The 11,657-nt window shown below is 43.0% G+C and overlaps 2 protein-coding genes across 3 annotated transcripts; one reads left to right on the forward strand and one right to left on the reverse strand.

Moving 5' to 3' along the window:
• Window positions 1–355: 355 nt before the first annotated feature.
• LOC138606578 (regulator of G-protein signaling 9-binding protein) lies at window positions 356–5,126 on the forward strand. Its single transcript, XM_069679049.1, has 5 exons — window positions 356–430; window positions 1,874–2,090; window positions 2,237–2,440; window positions 2,684–2,826; window positions 4,752–5,126. Exons 2-5 carry the CDS (start codon window positions 1,889–1,891, stop codon window positions 4,929–4,931), a joined length of 729 nt encoding a protein of 242 aa, XP_069535150.1. The 5' UTR covers window positions 356–430; window positions 1,874–1,888; the 3' UTR covers window positions 4,932–5,126.
• A 429-nt stretch (window positions 5,127–5,555) lies between these two features.
• On the reverse strand, window positions 5,556–11,368 carry ube2c (ubiquitin-conjugating enzyme E2C). Of its 2 annotated transcripts, none has more exons than XM_069678146.1 (7): window positions 11,120–11,368; window positions 10,508–10,634; window positions 9,231–9,258; window positions 8,598–8,684; window positions 7,208–7,412; window positions 6,860–6,919; window positions 5,556–6,237 (listed from the first exon to the last, which is right to left on the reverse strand). In XM_069678146.1, exons 2-7 carry the CDS (start codon window positions 10,612–10,614, stop codon window positions 6,200–6,202), a joined length of 525 nt encoding a protein of 174 aa, XP_069534247.1. In that variant the 5' UTR covers window positions 10,615–10,634; window positions 11,120–11,368; the 3' UTR covers window positions 5,556–6,199. The 2 variants fall into 2 exon arrangements, with proteins under 2 accessions (XP_069534247.1, XP_069534248.1); XM_069678147.1 differs by having other exon boundaries at window positions 10,508–10,637.
• Window positions 11,369–11,657: the final 289 nt, after the last annotated feature.

The following is an 11,657-nucleotide window of genomic DNA, read 5'->3' on the forward strand; positions in this document are numbered from 1 at the left end:
GCACAGCCAATATGTTCTGTCAGTAAAACTTATGATGTGATGATAAATGAATGCTTAAAGCTGCAGAACTAACTGGTTGTAAACACTCAGGTCCCTTAATCCCATTTCAGTTGCCTTAGACCTACGTCCTGGGTTGCAGAGTGTTGACTATCAGACCCGGGTCCTCCTGTCTATAAATAACCCTAACTTGCGCAGGCTACCTGGACAGGTGAGTCCCTGAGAGAGAGGTTTGCCTGCGAGGCAGAGCTGAGGGTAAAATAAAGACACTGCTGGAAGCCGGGATGATTCAGACCTCAGCTGGACCAGAAGCTTTAATTAAAAACAGACGGTCCCCTGAGAGAGGAAGAAGAGTGTTTATAGAAACCTACCTGTCACTACACAGTCTTCCACTACAGAAGAAGAAGAAGAAGGTGGATGTAGGCAGCAACAGGTAGGACGACTGTTTTTTATTCTTTATTCACAGACTTAATATACCGAGTTTGATCATGACATCCTGAACTGTGTAAAGTCTCCAACAAGAACTTCGGATTTCTCTAATATTTATATATTATTTAATATATTTTTATGTTGTTTATATTACTGATAATAATGTGAAGTCAAACCGAGCGGAACACGCATTCTGAGCACAAACTGATAATCTGTTAATTGTGGTGAAAAATTAGTTTTTAGCCTCCTATAGTAAGTTATATAAGGTAACAGTCAATAAATTATATTAGTTTTATTTGTGGGTAATCATTTCCTGATGCATTATAAATAAGTAATAAGCCATTAAGATGAACAACTTTTAAGGTCAACACATTGTAGAATTCCTCCTTCAGCAGGACAGTTTAAAACTAATGACATTTTAATGTTTAAACTTAATTAACCTCTGACTTTGTATTATTATATAAAACTGCTTACATTAAATATACAAATAAAGGTGTAGTTTAAGCTAAAGCACTTACATTTTATTTGATCCAAATCTGTTAAACTGTTGAAATACCTGAGCACTTAATAATAGTCTCAAACCAAAGCCCCTAAAACTTCAAAACAGCTTAAGCTCATTGTTTAATCTGCCCCCTACAGGCTGACAGCAGGAACTACAGAAACAGTAAAGATTAGATCAGAGGCCGGAAACTTTATCACATACTGTTGTAATCCATCCCTAACGGTTCATCATTTATGTTTCTCATCCCCAAAACCTGCAGTGCAGCTATGACTGACTCTGTTATTTTTTGCAGTTCAACAGAAAAAACATTCAAGGTATAATAAGTAGGATTTGTCCTTGCATTTCGTCAACAACACGTTCAAACTGGGCCCCTCCTCCTGGGCTCTTCGTCACCAGAAGCGCACTCTTGGTCTCTCGTGCAAGAACACGTCCACCCCACAGAGCTAACACTGACAGCATCACGGTTACGCTTGCGCTACCATGCTAACTGTCGGTTAGCTTGTCCTACCCGGGTTGAGGCACCTACCTGTCCAACAGAAAGAAGGCCAACTCTGCAACGCTCTTTCGCCATGTTCGCCGCTCTGAATGAGGCCCAGTTGCTAATTTGAACCACGCCCACACTCACCTGTACGCTGTGATTGGCTCAGGGAACCACGACAGCGCCCCTCCTGAAAACGTCCCGTGCAAAGCAAAACAACAGAACAGATGCAGAGGGAAGCGTCTCACAAGGGTCTGCACACACACTCACCTACACACATGTATAGAGGCCCAGAAGTGATGATTTATATTATATTATATTTGTGAAAGTCTATGTAAATCCTACTTATTATTCCTTTAACTAAACTAAACAAAAAAACCCAAACTAAACAATGACATCAGACTTTTTCGCAGTCTCACCTGTCCCTCCTCTAATGCCCTTCCTCAGCCACCTCTCCTCCCTGACAGGTGGGTGGTGACATCATGAGTCGGTGGCGTCGTTCAGTGGATGAGCTGGCTGCGCGGCGGAGGCAGCAGAGTGAGTGTGAGCACGCTCAGGAAGCTCTTAGTCGTGTCACTTCCTGTTTCCAGCAGCTGGCGGCGTCGCTCGGCAGCTCGGCGGACTGCAGCTTACTGCGAGATGAGATGGACGAGACAAGGGCACTTGCACATAGAATCTGCAGCGGTACGAGGACCTTCACCTGTCCGTCTGATTAGCACTTATCTGTCTGCCCTTAACCTGTCTGTTAGCTTCTTTGTCTGCCAGTCTGTCTGCAGGTCTGTCTCTCACCTGTCTGTCCATCGGTTTTTAACGTGTCGGTCTGTCTGCAGGTCTGTCCCGGCGTCTAGTGCGTCTACTTTCAGAATGTGACTCAGCCTCCTCAGGTATTGAGGATAGACAGGTGTCCGAACGCCTGTGGGTTCTCTTCCTGTCAGCATTAGAGAACTTCCTGTGTGACCTCCGTAAGGCCTGCGATCTGATTGGACAGTTCCCTCTAATGCAGCGCTATGATAGACGTTCACTTGTCAACTCAGGTCAGCTGACTTCGACTTTGTGTCTGTTGAATCTCTGTGATTGGCTGAGCCATCCTTCTTGTCCTTATATCCCCTCCTTTCTACTATATTCCTGTTTTCATAATTTCCTGCTTAATTGCTGCCAGTGTGTCTGAAAAATCCAAAAGATGTCTACAAATAAAGCACTTTGACCTTCTTTTATGAAAGGTGATTCAATTTTTCAAATAGTTTGATTGTTTCCTGTTTGTGTGTCCGTCTCTTCAGGATGTATTGATGGCGTTGTGGGTGTGGCAGCTCGGGTGGCTTCAGTCCAGGCACCATGGCTCACCTTGGAAGAAGAGCCAATCCCTGATCTAACAGATCACATAGCAGGACTGGAGGCCATGCTGAGTGAGATGCAGCTGAGGGTGAGAAAGAACCAATGAGAGGGAACAATTCCGGTTTAGAATAGATGGAACATGACAAGGTTTAACATTGACTCGACACAGACCTGAACTTAGAACAGGGTCTTGTAACTTGCCAGTGAGTTTTGTAAATGGGGGAAAAATCTTTGAAACTGGAAGAATGTCTTTCACCTGGGAACACTTATTATTCCTTGAGTTGGTGTCTTATATGTGGGGGGAGAGAATTTTACCTGTAGGAAGATCTGGTACCTGGGAGCATGTACTGTGACTGGGGGAGAACCCTGCACTTGTATATTAAAGTCTGTGGTAGTATTGTAATTGGGGTTGTGGCCTTGTTATTTTGGGGAGAGCCTTGTACCGATAAGTTTATGTGGTTCATTGGAGCATTTCCTGTACCTGGGGGAAGTGTCTTGTAACTCTGTGAATGGCCTTGTAACTGGAGGCATATCTGGAACCTGGAAGCACTTGTTGTACCTCGGGACAGTGTCTTGGGGAAAACAAACTTGTGTAGGCACATTTGCCGGCCTAGAGCATGTCCCTGTCTGTTGGTAACGTCTTGTAAATCTGGGAGAGCCTTGTACCTGCTGGCACGTCTGGTACCTGGGAGTCATGTACCATGTAGAAATGTTCTGTAGCTGACGACCTTGTGACTTTGGGGTAAGCTTTGTACTTGAAGATATGTTTGGTACCTGGGAGCATGTCCTGGACTTGGGGATAGTGTCTTGTAACCGGGGAACAAGCCTTATACCTGGGAGAAGGTATTGCACCTGGTGGTTGTTTCTTATAACCGGGGGAGAGCCTTGTACCTAGGGGCACACTTCAAACATGGGAGCAAGCCTGGTACCATGGGCTAGCATCTTGTAACTGAAGGTTGAGCCTTTTACATGGAAGCATGTCTGGCACCTGGGAGCACTCATTGTACCTACAGGTAGTGTCTTATAAGTGCATTGTACTGGCATGAAAATCTGGTACCTGGGAGCATGTCATGTACCATGTGCAAATGCTCTGTAACTGACGACCTTGTAACTCTGGGGTAAGCTTTGTAACTGGAGACATGTTTGGTACCTGGGAGAAAGTCCTGTAATTGGGGATAGTGTCTTGTATAAGGGGAATGAGCCTTATACCTTGGAGGAGGTATTGCGCCTGGTGGTTGTTTCCTATAACTGGGGAAGAGCTGTGTACCTAGAGACATGTTTTAAACATGGGAGCAAGCATGGTACCTTGGGCTTGTGTCTTGTACCTGGGGTCAGAGTCTTGTAACAGTGGCGAGAGCCTTTTACCTGGAAGCACGTTTGGCAACTGGGAGCACTTATTGTACCTGGGTGGAATATGTCATAAGTGGGGCAGGAGCATTGTACTTGGGAACATTAAGTCGGGGGCAGCATCTAGTATTTTGGTCGCTGGGGGGAGTTCCTTGTAGAGCCCCTTTCCCACTGGTCAGAAAACCCGCTAACACCCGGCTTTTCTGCTTAGTGGGAAAGGGTACAATCGGCATTCACACATGGGTCCACCGACTCTGCAGTAGACCCGGGCAATGATGGGAACACAAAACCCAGGTCGACACGCTAATCTCCGCCCCCTTTGCGATGCTCCGTCGGTAACTTCTGCGACACCTTGTCATCTCGGATTCAAGTTCTGCCCGTCGGCGCCGAGTTTGATAAATAGACTGAATGAGTAATAGATACAATAAAGACCTAACTACCGTAACATCTTCACTGTTTACTAACCCTGTTTCCGGCACATTTGTGACGTCAGACAGTGATGCAGCAGAAAGGAGTATACTCCACTGTCAATGGGAAAAGAGACAATCAGCATTTATTAGCGGGGCTTCCCAGGTCTGAAAAACCTGGAGGCTGGTACCTGGAGGTACGTTTTGTACCTAGGAATATTTTCATGTCTTGTTTTGTTTAAACTTTGGTGTCCTGCAGGTTCCTGTTGCGTTCTGGTCGGTAGAGGCGACCCAGCCTGCTTGGGCTGAAGCTCACTGTGGACTTGAAGAGCCAGACAACAGCCTGGAGGAGCTAATGGAGGTTGAGGTTGTCTCTTACAACAACAGGATGGCCGCCTGCTGCCAGCCGCCGTGCTGTGGACTGGGTTGTGTTGGGTGAAGGGGGACCAATGATAACACCCTGATTTGACACGTGACCGACCTGACAACATTTTTTGTTGAAAATGTGAGAATAAGTTTGTAATGCTATTTAATAAAACCACGAGGTCATTCTGATATAAGACAAACTGTTCTATTTCAAGACAAACTAAGGGTTGCAAAAAAGGTAATATTTTAATTATTAGTTATTAATCTAACATGACCACCAAAATAGTTTTGTGTAATATTGTACTAAAGACAATTTTTTCTCTAGTTCTCCATCCTATTATTGACACTGACAGATATCACTGCTTTAAAATAAAAGCACCTGTTATTTATCTTAACAAAAGGCTACTGCTGTTATTATGAAAAAAAGAAAAGAAAAAAAAAGGTGTGCACGTTATCATATAAATTTCACTTTAGTAGTTTAACCGTTTACTATTCACACATTATTCATTCACTACTTCAACCTCACATGACGAGTGACTGAATGTAACTCTTAAGTACAGGTCTGACGTGCTGTGTGCTTTACTTGAGTTCTTCAACCTTTGTTACTTGTAACATTTTCCCTCCATATTTATTTCCTGAAGACAAAACAAAATACACAAAAATAGAATGTAAATTTAATAATGATGTTAATGAAAGAGACCCATACAGAAATGCAATCATATAAATTACTTAGTTTAAGTTTTAAAAAGACAAAAGTCAGGTCTGCAAGATGACAAGAAAACTACTTTAAAATTCTAGTTTTGTGAATAAAGTTTGGATCTGCCGTTTCTCATGTAATCTCAGGACAGCTGAAGGATCGCAATGGTGAGAGGCTTTCAGGACAACGTTACATACATTTATTTCGTTAAAAAAAATAATTTAACTTATGTGAATTTTGGTCTTTTCAAGTCGTTGAACAGAATTTGTAATTATGCTGCCCGAAAATTCTCTTTTGCTTTTGGCCCGAACATCTTTGAGTTTAACGCAGCTGAAGTTTGAAACCAGAATTGGAGCCACAAAGAAGAAGAATGTATAACTTCAGAATAAAACACCACTCTACATTTTGTTCTGTTTAATTTAGTGTTCTCATATGTTTATGATGCCTCTCTCATGTGTGAGGTCTTTTCTTTAAAACAGTTTAAATTAAGTTGGCTGTCTCCTGACATTCTGAACATGAGCATCACTTTCAGTTCAGTCTGTGTGTTGAATTAAGAACTTTATTGATACATCGAGGTGAACAAACATAAAAATATTTTACAAACACAGAAGACAAACGGAAGAAGAAGAAAACGTTGAGCAGCTTCACTTCTGGAAGGTCGAGTGTAGATGAGCTTTAAAGGCTGAAAGGACAAAACAGCTGTTAGAACTACAACTCCCATCAGAACCTGCTGCAGCCTGACCTCAGCTCTGTAGTGCAGTTCAGTTTCTGAATGACTGATGTGATGACTGATCACTATTTATTATCAGAAAAACCCTGCACATAGATTCATAGAACGGGAGTAACATCAAGTAACTTGTAACTCAAAAATTAATGTTAAAGTCGAGCTGAAACAGTATTTCGAGAGTATCTAGCCTCCGTATTGTGACGCATTTCCGAGTGAAACAGGACGTGCGGGCGGGACATATCATGAGGGATTTGATTTGATCGTGGAGAAGTGGGCGTAGACAGACGTTCTCCACAGCGCAGTAGCTAGCTAACTGACCGAGCGTTCTTGGTGCTCTGCGGCTAAATGTTGCAGATTGATTGGTTGAAATTGTTTGGTGCTAACTTACGTAAGCACGCGTGAAATTTAGTTTTACAGGAAGAAAAAATGATCAGATTTTGATAGAAGAATACGAAAAAATTGATTTTCTGTATTTTTTTAGGCTTATATTGTCAAATAGATGCACAATATTACCGGGGATTTCATTTCATTTCACCTGGACTTTAACGTGATGTCAGTAAAGGCAGCACTTTCTCACCTTCCTGGTCTTCCCAAAGTTCAGCAGCAGCCGTGTTCAGAGGACTCTCGTTGTTCGGTTCTGAGAGGAAACAAACAAACACAACATGAACATTTAAAAGACAAAAACACAAACTACATAAAGGAAAGGAGTTTGAGTTTTAATGAACCTGAAATCCTGAGAGGATTCAAAATAGCCAACCCAGAACAAAAAGCTGTATGTGTTGCTTTATTGTGAAAGTTTCTCATATTACAGAATAAAGTACTGGACCAGACTACTGAGCAATAATCCAGGTGAGACAAATCCTCCTTCGCCCATGTATTCATTACTAAAATGGCATCATGTGTGTGAACTGGTTGAACTAGTTACCTCCCAGCAGGCTCTGGATGGACAGCAGGATGGAGCGGACGTCGTAGAGCGCCGACCATTTGTCCTTCAGGATGTCGAGACAGATGAACCCGTTTTCGTCTACGTTGGGATGAAAACAGGAAGTGACAAACTTCACTCGAGGAGCCTGATACGGATAACCAGCCGGAAACTCCAGAGACAGCCTGTACCTGAGCCCGTCGTACACCTGAAGGACAGACACGAGTTTTACCTTAATAAAGGCCATAAACAATTTGAATACGTTCACTTTATGAATGACTTTTCTATTTCGTACACACAGGAAATAATGAGGTGCCATAATTAATAAACTTAAATTAAATATAAACATTAATCACCCTTTAATATGCCTGTGTGTTTGCCATATTCAGGGGTAGTTTCGAGGTCCGGGCTTACATTAAATTTGATTTACATCAGAAACAGCTACTTAAAGGGCCAGTTTGACGAATTTCAACCTCGGTCCTATCATGCCATTATGGGGAGCTAATGCCATTATGGTAGGAAAAAAATGCTATTTCGCTCTGTGCCTTTCGAGGACACTATACGCTTCTGGAACGCCCTGGAAAACCTCCGCCAGACTACGTAAAACGCATCATCTGGTGGAGGCCAGGGAGCTCGCTGAACTACACTTCCTCAATCCAGGACGCCGCCTCCGATGTCATGTCTCGTGCAAAATCGTCAGGTTTGAAATGTAGACTGCAGACCTGAAGATTTTTTAGACGATCCACCAGAATATTCTCGCCGTATTTCGGATTCTGTACCGCTCTGAGCCGTTGCCTGCAGCGATCAATGTCCTTGGAAAACGGTAATATTAGCATCTCTCTCTGGGTCGTTCCTTTCGTAGGGAGGGCGCAATGCATGCTGGGTGTTGTAGAAATGTAGAATGGGCGAAAGCATGTACAACTTTCTCCACAGCTATGGCACCAATTTCAAATATAATTGCTTCTATCGATTACAGAGAACACCAGCTTTGACTGACAGCGTCTTTTTCCAGGGGAGACTTGAACTCCTTTAATTTACATACAAAAGCAAAATCAACCGTATTAGCAGAGAGAGAGAGACCGGTAGAGAGCCAGGGGAGAAATGCAGTTTGCACCAGAAGAAATAACGTCTGTAACCTGATGTTATTTATATATTTTTATTAACAAAAATTACTTGCAACCAGGAAAGAAAATGAAGACGTTCTGCAGCTGTCATGCACTGCTCACGCATGCAGTGTGAAGCTAGGGTTATTAACAAACTTCTGCCTACAAGTTTAAGTTTTTCTGTCCCTCAAGGTCATTTACAGCACAGCTCTAATGTCACATGCTGTCATTACTGTGTTTTGAATATTAATTGATTCAAAATCTGCGCGTGTGTTTGTGTGTTAACGTACCGTCCCCTGAGGTCCTTCAATGGTTCCAACCCATTTGAAGAGATTATCTGATTCTGGAAATGCTGAGATCCCCTTATCACCCGACATCTGCATCATCGACAGACAGACAGACAGACAGACAGACAGACCAGGACAAGTCAACAACTGAAGGATACAAGTTAAACTACATTTTCCCCAGGTGCATTTCACTGACAAACATCCAATCACTGTCACAGAACCTTCATCTCAAACCATCTTAAAAAGGTTTTCATAGGTTTAGATTATAGTCATCACAGATCATACAGGTGATGTCTGGATAGTGATTTGACTGGGTGGCGAGGTGATTGTCACACACACACACACACACACACACACACACACACACACACACACACACACACACACACACACACACACACACACACACACACACACACACACACACACACACACACACACACACACACACACACACACACACACACACACACACACACACACACACACACACACACACACACACACACACACACACACACACACACACACACACACACACACACACACACACACACACACACACACACACACACACACACACACACACACACACACACACACACACACACACACACACTTTAGATATTAACTCACCATCAGCGTCATGAGCTCCTGCTGTAACCTGCAGACACACAGAGACACAGTCAACCATTTTTAACATTGTTTACACGTTTCAAAGCTCATAGTTTTACAAACAAAGCCCATTTTCAACTCTCTTGCTTGCGCAGGTGTACCGTGGGGCCATTTTTATTTATTGCATTGGTCAAACACAACCTGTGAATATTCGCCCTTACAGAAATGTCGCAAAACTGAATGCTGTCATGTCTGGGTTCATAATATCAACCAGAGGTTCACACCGCTGGGTTAATCTCCCCTCCTCTTCCTCCTCCTCCTCCTCCATGAACTGTGTCTGATGAACTCTCCTGCTGCTTCCAGCTCCTTGAGGCTGACCAGTGCCCAGTGTGCTGAGCTGTTAGCACGGATCAGTACCAGGATTACTCTGATGGACACCAACTACCGGCGTTCTGTTTCAGCTGTGTCCATCCGTCTCTGCTGAGTGGCAGTTTCACTGTATCTAGCAAGTCACACGTGGGCTGAGATCTGTCTCACTACAGCGCTATGAAGCCAAAATAAACCAATGTTACTGAGATTTAATGATAATAAACAGACTGAAATAACTACATCAGGATGCAGGTTTGTAAAAAGTAACAATTTATTCTTTGTCAGTTCCTCACATAAACACAGCCTCACGAACACTTCTCCCTCGAGTTGGATAACATGAACACACTAGCGCAAAGGCTGCTCAGTGAGGGTCAGGTATCGTTTAAACAAAACCGACTGGAAAGACATCACGACTCTTAACTAAACTTATTTCAGTCAGTATTCAGTTTGATGCAGTCACATTTCACACAGGCTTTAGCCTCTGGAAGTAAAACCAGAAAGCCCTGTAGGAATATTATCGTGGGGTCTCAATTCATTGATGGACTAGTTCAACGATTTCTTCAACGCTGCCAGTCCACAGGAAAACATGCCAACACAAACCAAAGATACCACATACCCCACGGCACAGATGCTCCCATTAGACTGGTGCATATTTATTTTGTGGAAAAAAAGCTATGTAGCATTCTGATCATAACTCAAGGATATGATCAGCAGCTTGTTTATTATGCTGCTTTGTTAATTACTGTTTGATATCTGTTCAGTAGAAGAACGAGTAACTAGTAACTGAACAGGAGGTCTGCAGATGTTGATCGTCAGCAGTTCGATGCTGAAGACATGTAGCAAGAAATCTCTCCCTCTAGTAACAATAACAACTGTCACGGTACCGGTACTGCAAGACAGACTGAACGGACCCGTGTTGTGTTTCTCACCGTTTGGACACCGAACCTCTGGCCGCGCTGCCGCCGCTCTCGCTGCCCTTCAGAGCGGCTGTGGAGGAAGCTGCTGCCGCTGCGGGGTCCATATTCTGGGAGGCCATGTGTGCTAACAGTGCAGTTCCTGCTTTAGACAAACAGACACACAGTCAGACCGGGGCACAGTGGGACAAAGATACTGGGACACAGTCTACAGACAGCGGATAAACTCTTGATACTCTTCCTTTGAGTTTAGCAGCCACGGCCCGTCTCATCGTTAGCCAACAGCTAACTACTAAATGTTAGTAGCCGGATGTATCATTTTAGAATATCAACCAGGTATACTTTGAGCCAAACAATTTGGTCTTAACGGGCTTTAAACCATCAATTATCGAGTGCGTTTTTAAACGTTAGCTTGCGTATGCTCTGGTTCAGCAGCTGTTCTGTTTTAGCTTCATGCTAACGGCTGTAGATATGATACCGTTAACGGGCTAACTGAACATTGCTTATAACTGCTTATAGCCTATATATTATTGGAACCACAAAGAAGAGTGATAAAACCATTCACATCTAGTATGAATATTAAATCAAGAGATTAAACCAGGTAATAAATCTACCTGCGAGACTCACCGTGTGTCTGTGTATTGTCGGTCCGAGCGGAGACGCTGTCTGATTCAAACTGAACCAACTCCCGCCCCTTAGTTTAAACCGACGCTTCCTCACAGACGCAGCCAATCAGCGTCCGAGTTTTGAAAACAAACCAGCTCCTGCTGACCAATGAGAGAAAAGCTCGAGGAAGGAACAGCGATGTTATTGGTCAGTAGGAATATCCGGATATGTACTGTAAACCATGATATAAAATACAACACATTGCGACTGTCAAATTAACATTACATTCAACAAAGTTGATGAAGACAGACTCTGTTGATATGCAGTTGATCACATGTAAAATGAAACAACGAGGTTTTTTTCATTAAAAGTGAAAGGTCTAACTAAAAGTATGTTTTAAGATCATCCACTGTTTAAGTTCTATGTGAAAATTAGGATTTCACTACAAATTATGAACATCATATGAACATTTTAAAATAATCAATAAAAAGCCCTAAATGACACAGAAAGGATGCTAACGAAAGTAAAAATTAGTTCTAATTTCTTTTCTAATAAATTC

This window comes from Semicossyphus pulcher, unplaced genomic scaffold (assembly GCF_022749685.1).
Source record: "Semicossyphus pulcher isolate SPU_LCO1_2020_fin unplaced genomic scaffold, fSemPul1.0.p SCAF_3, whole genome shotgun sequence".
Lineage (NCBI taxonomy): Eukaryota > Metazoa > Chordata > Actinopteri > Labriformes > Labridae > Semicossyphus > Semicossyphus pulcher.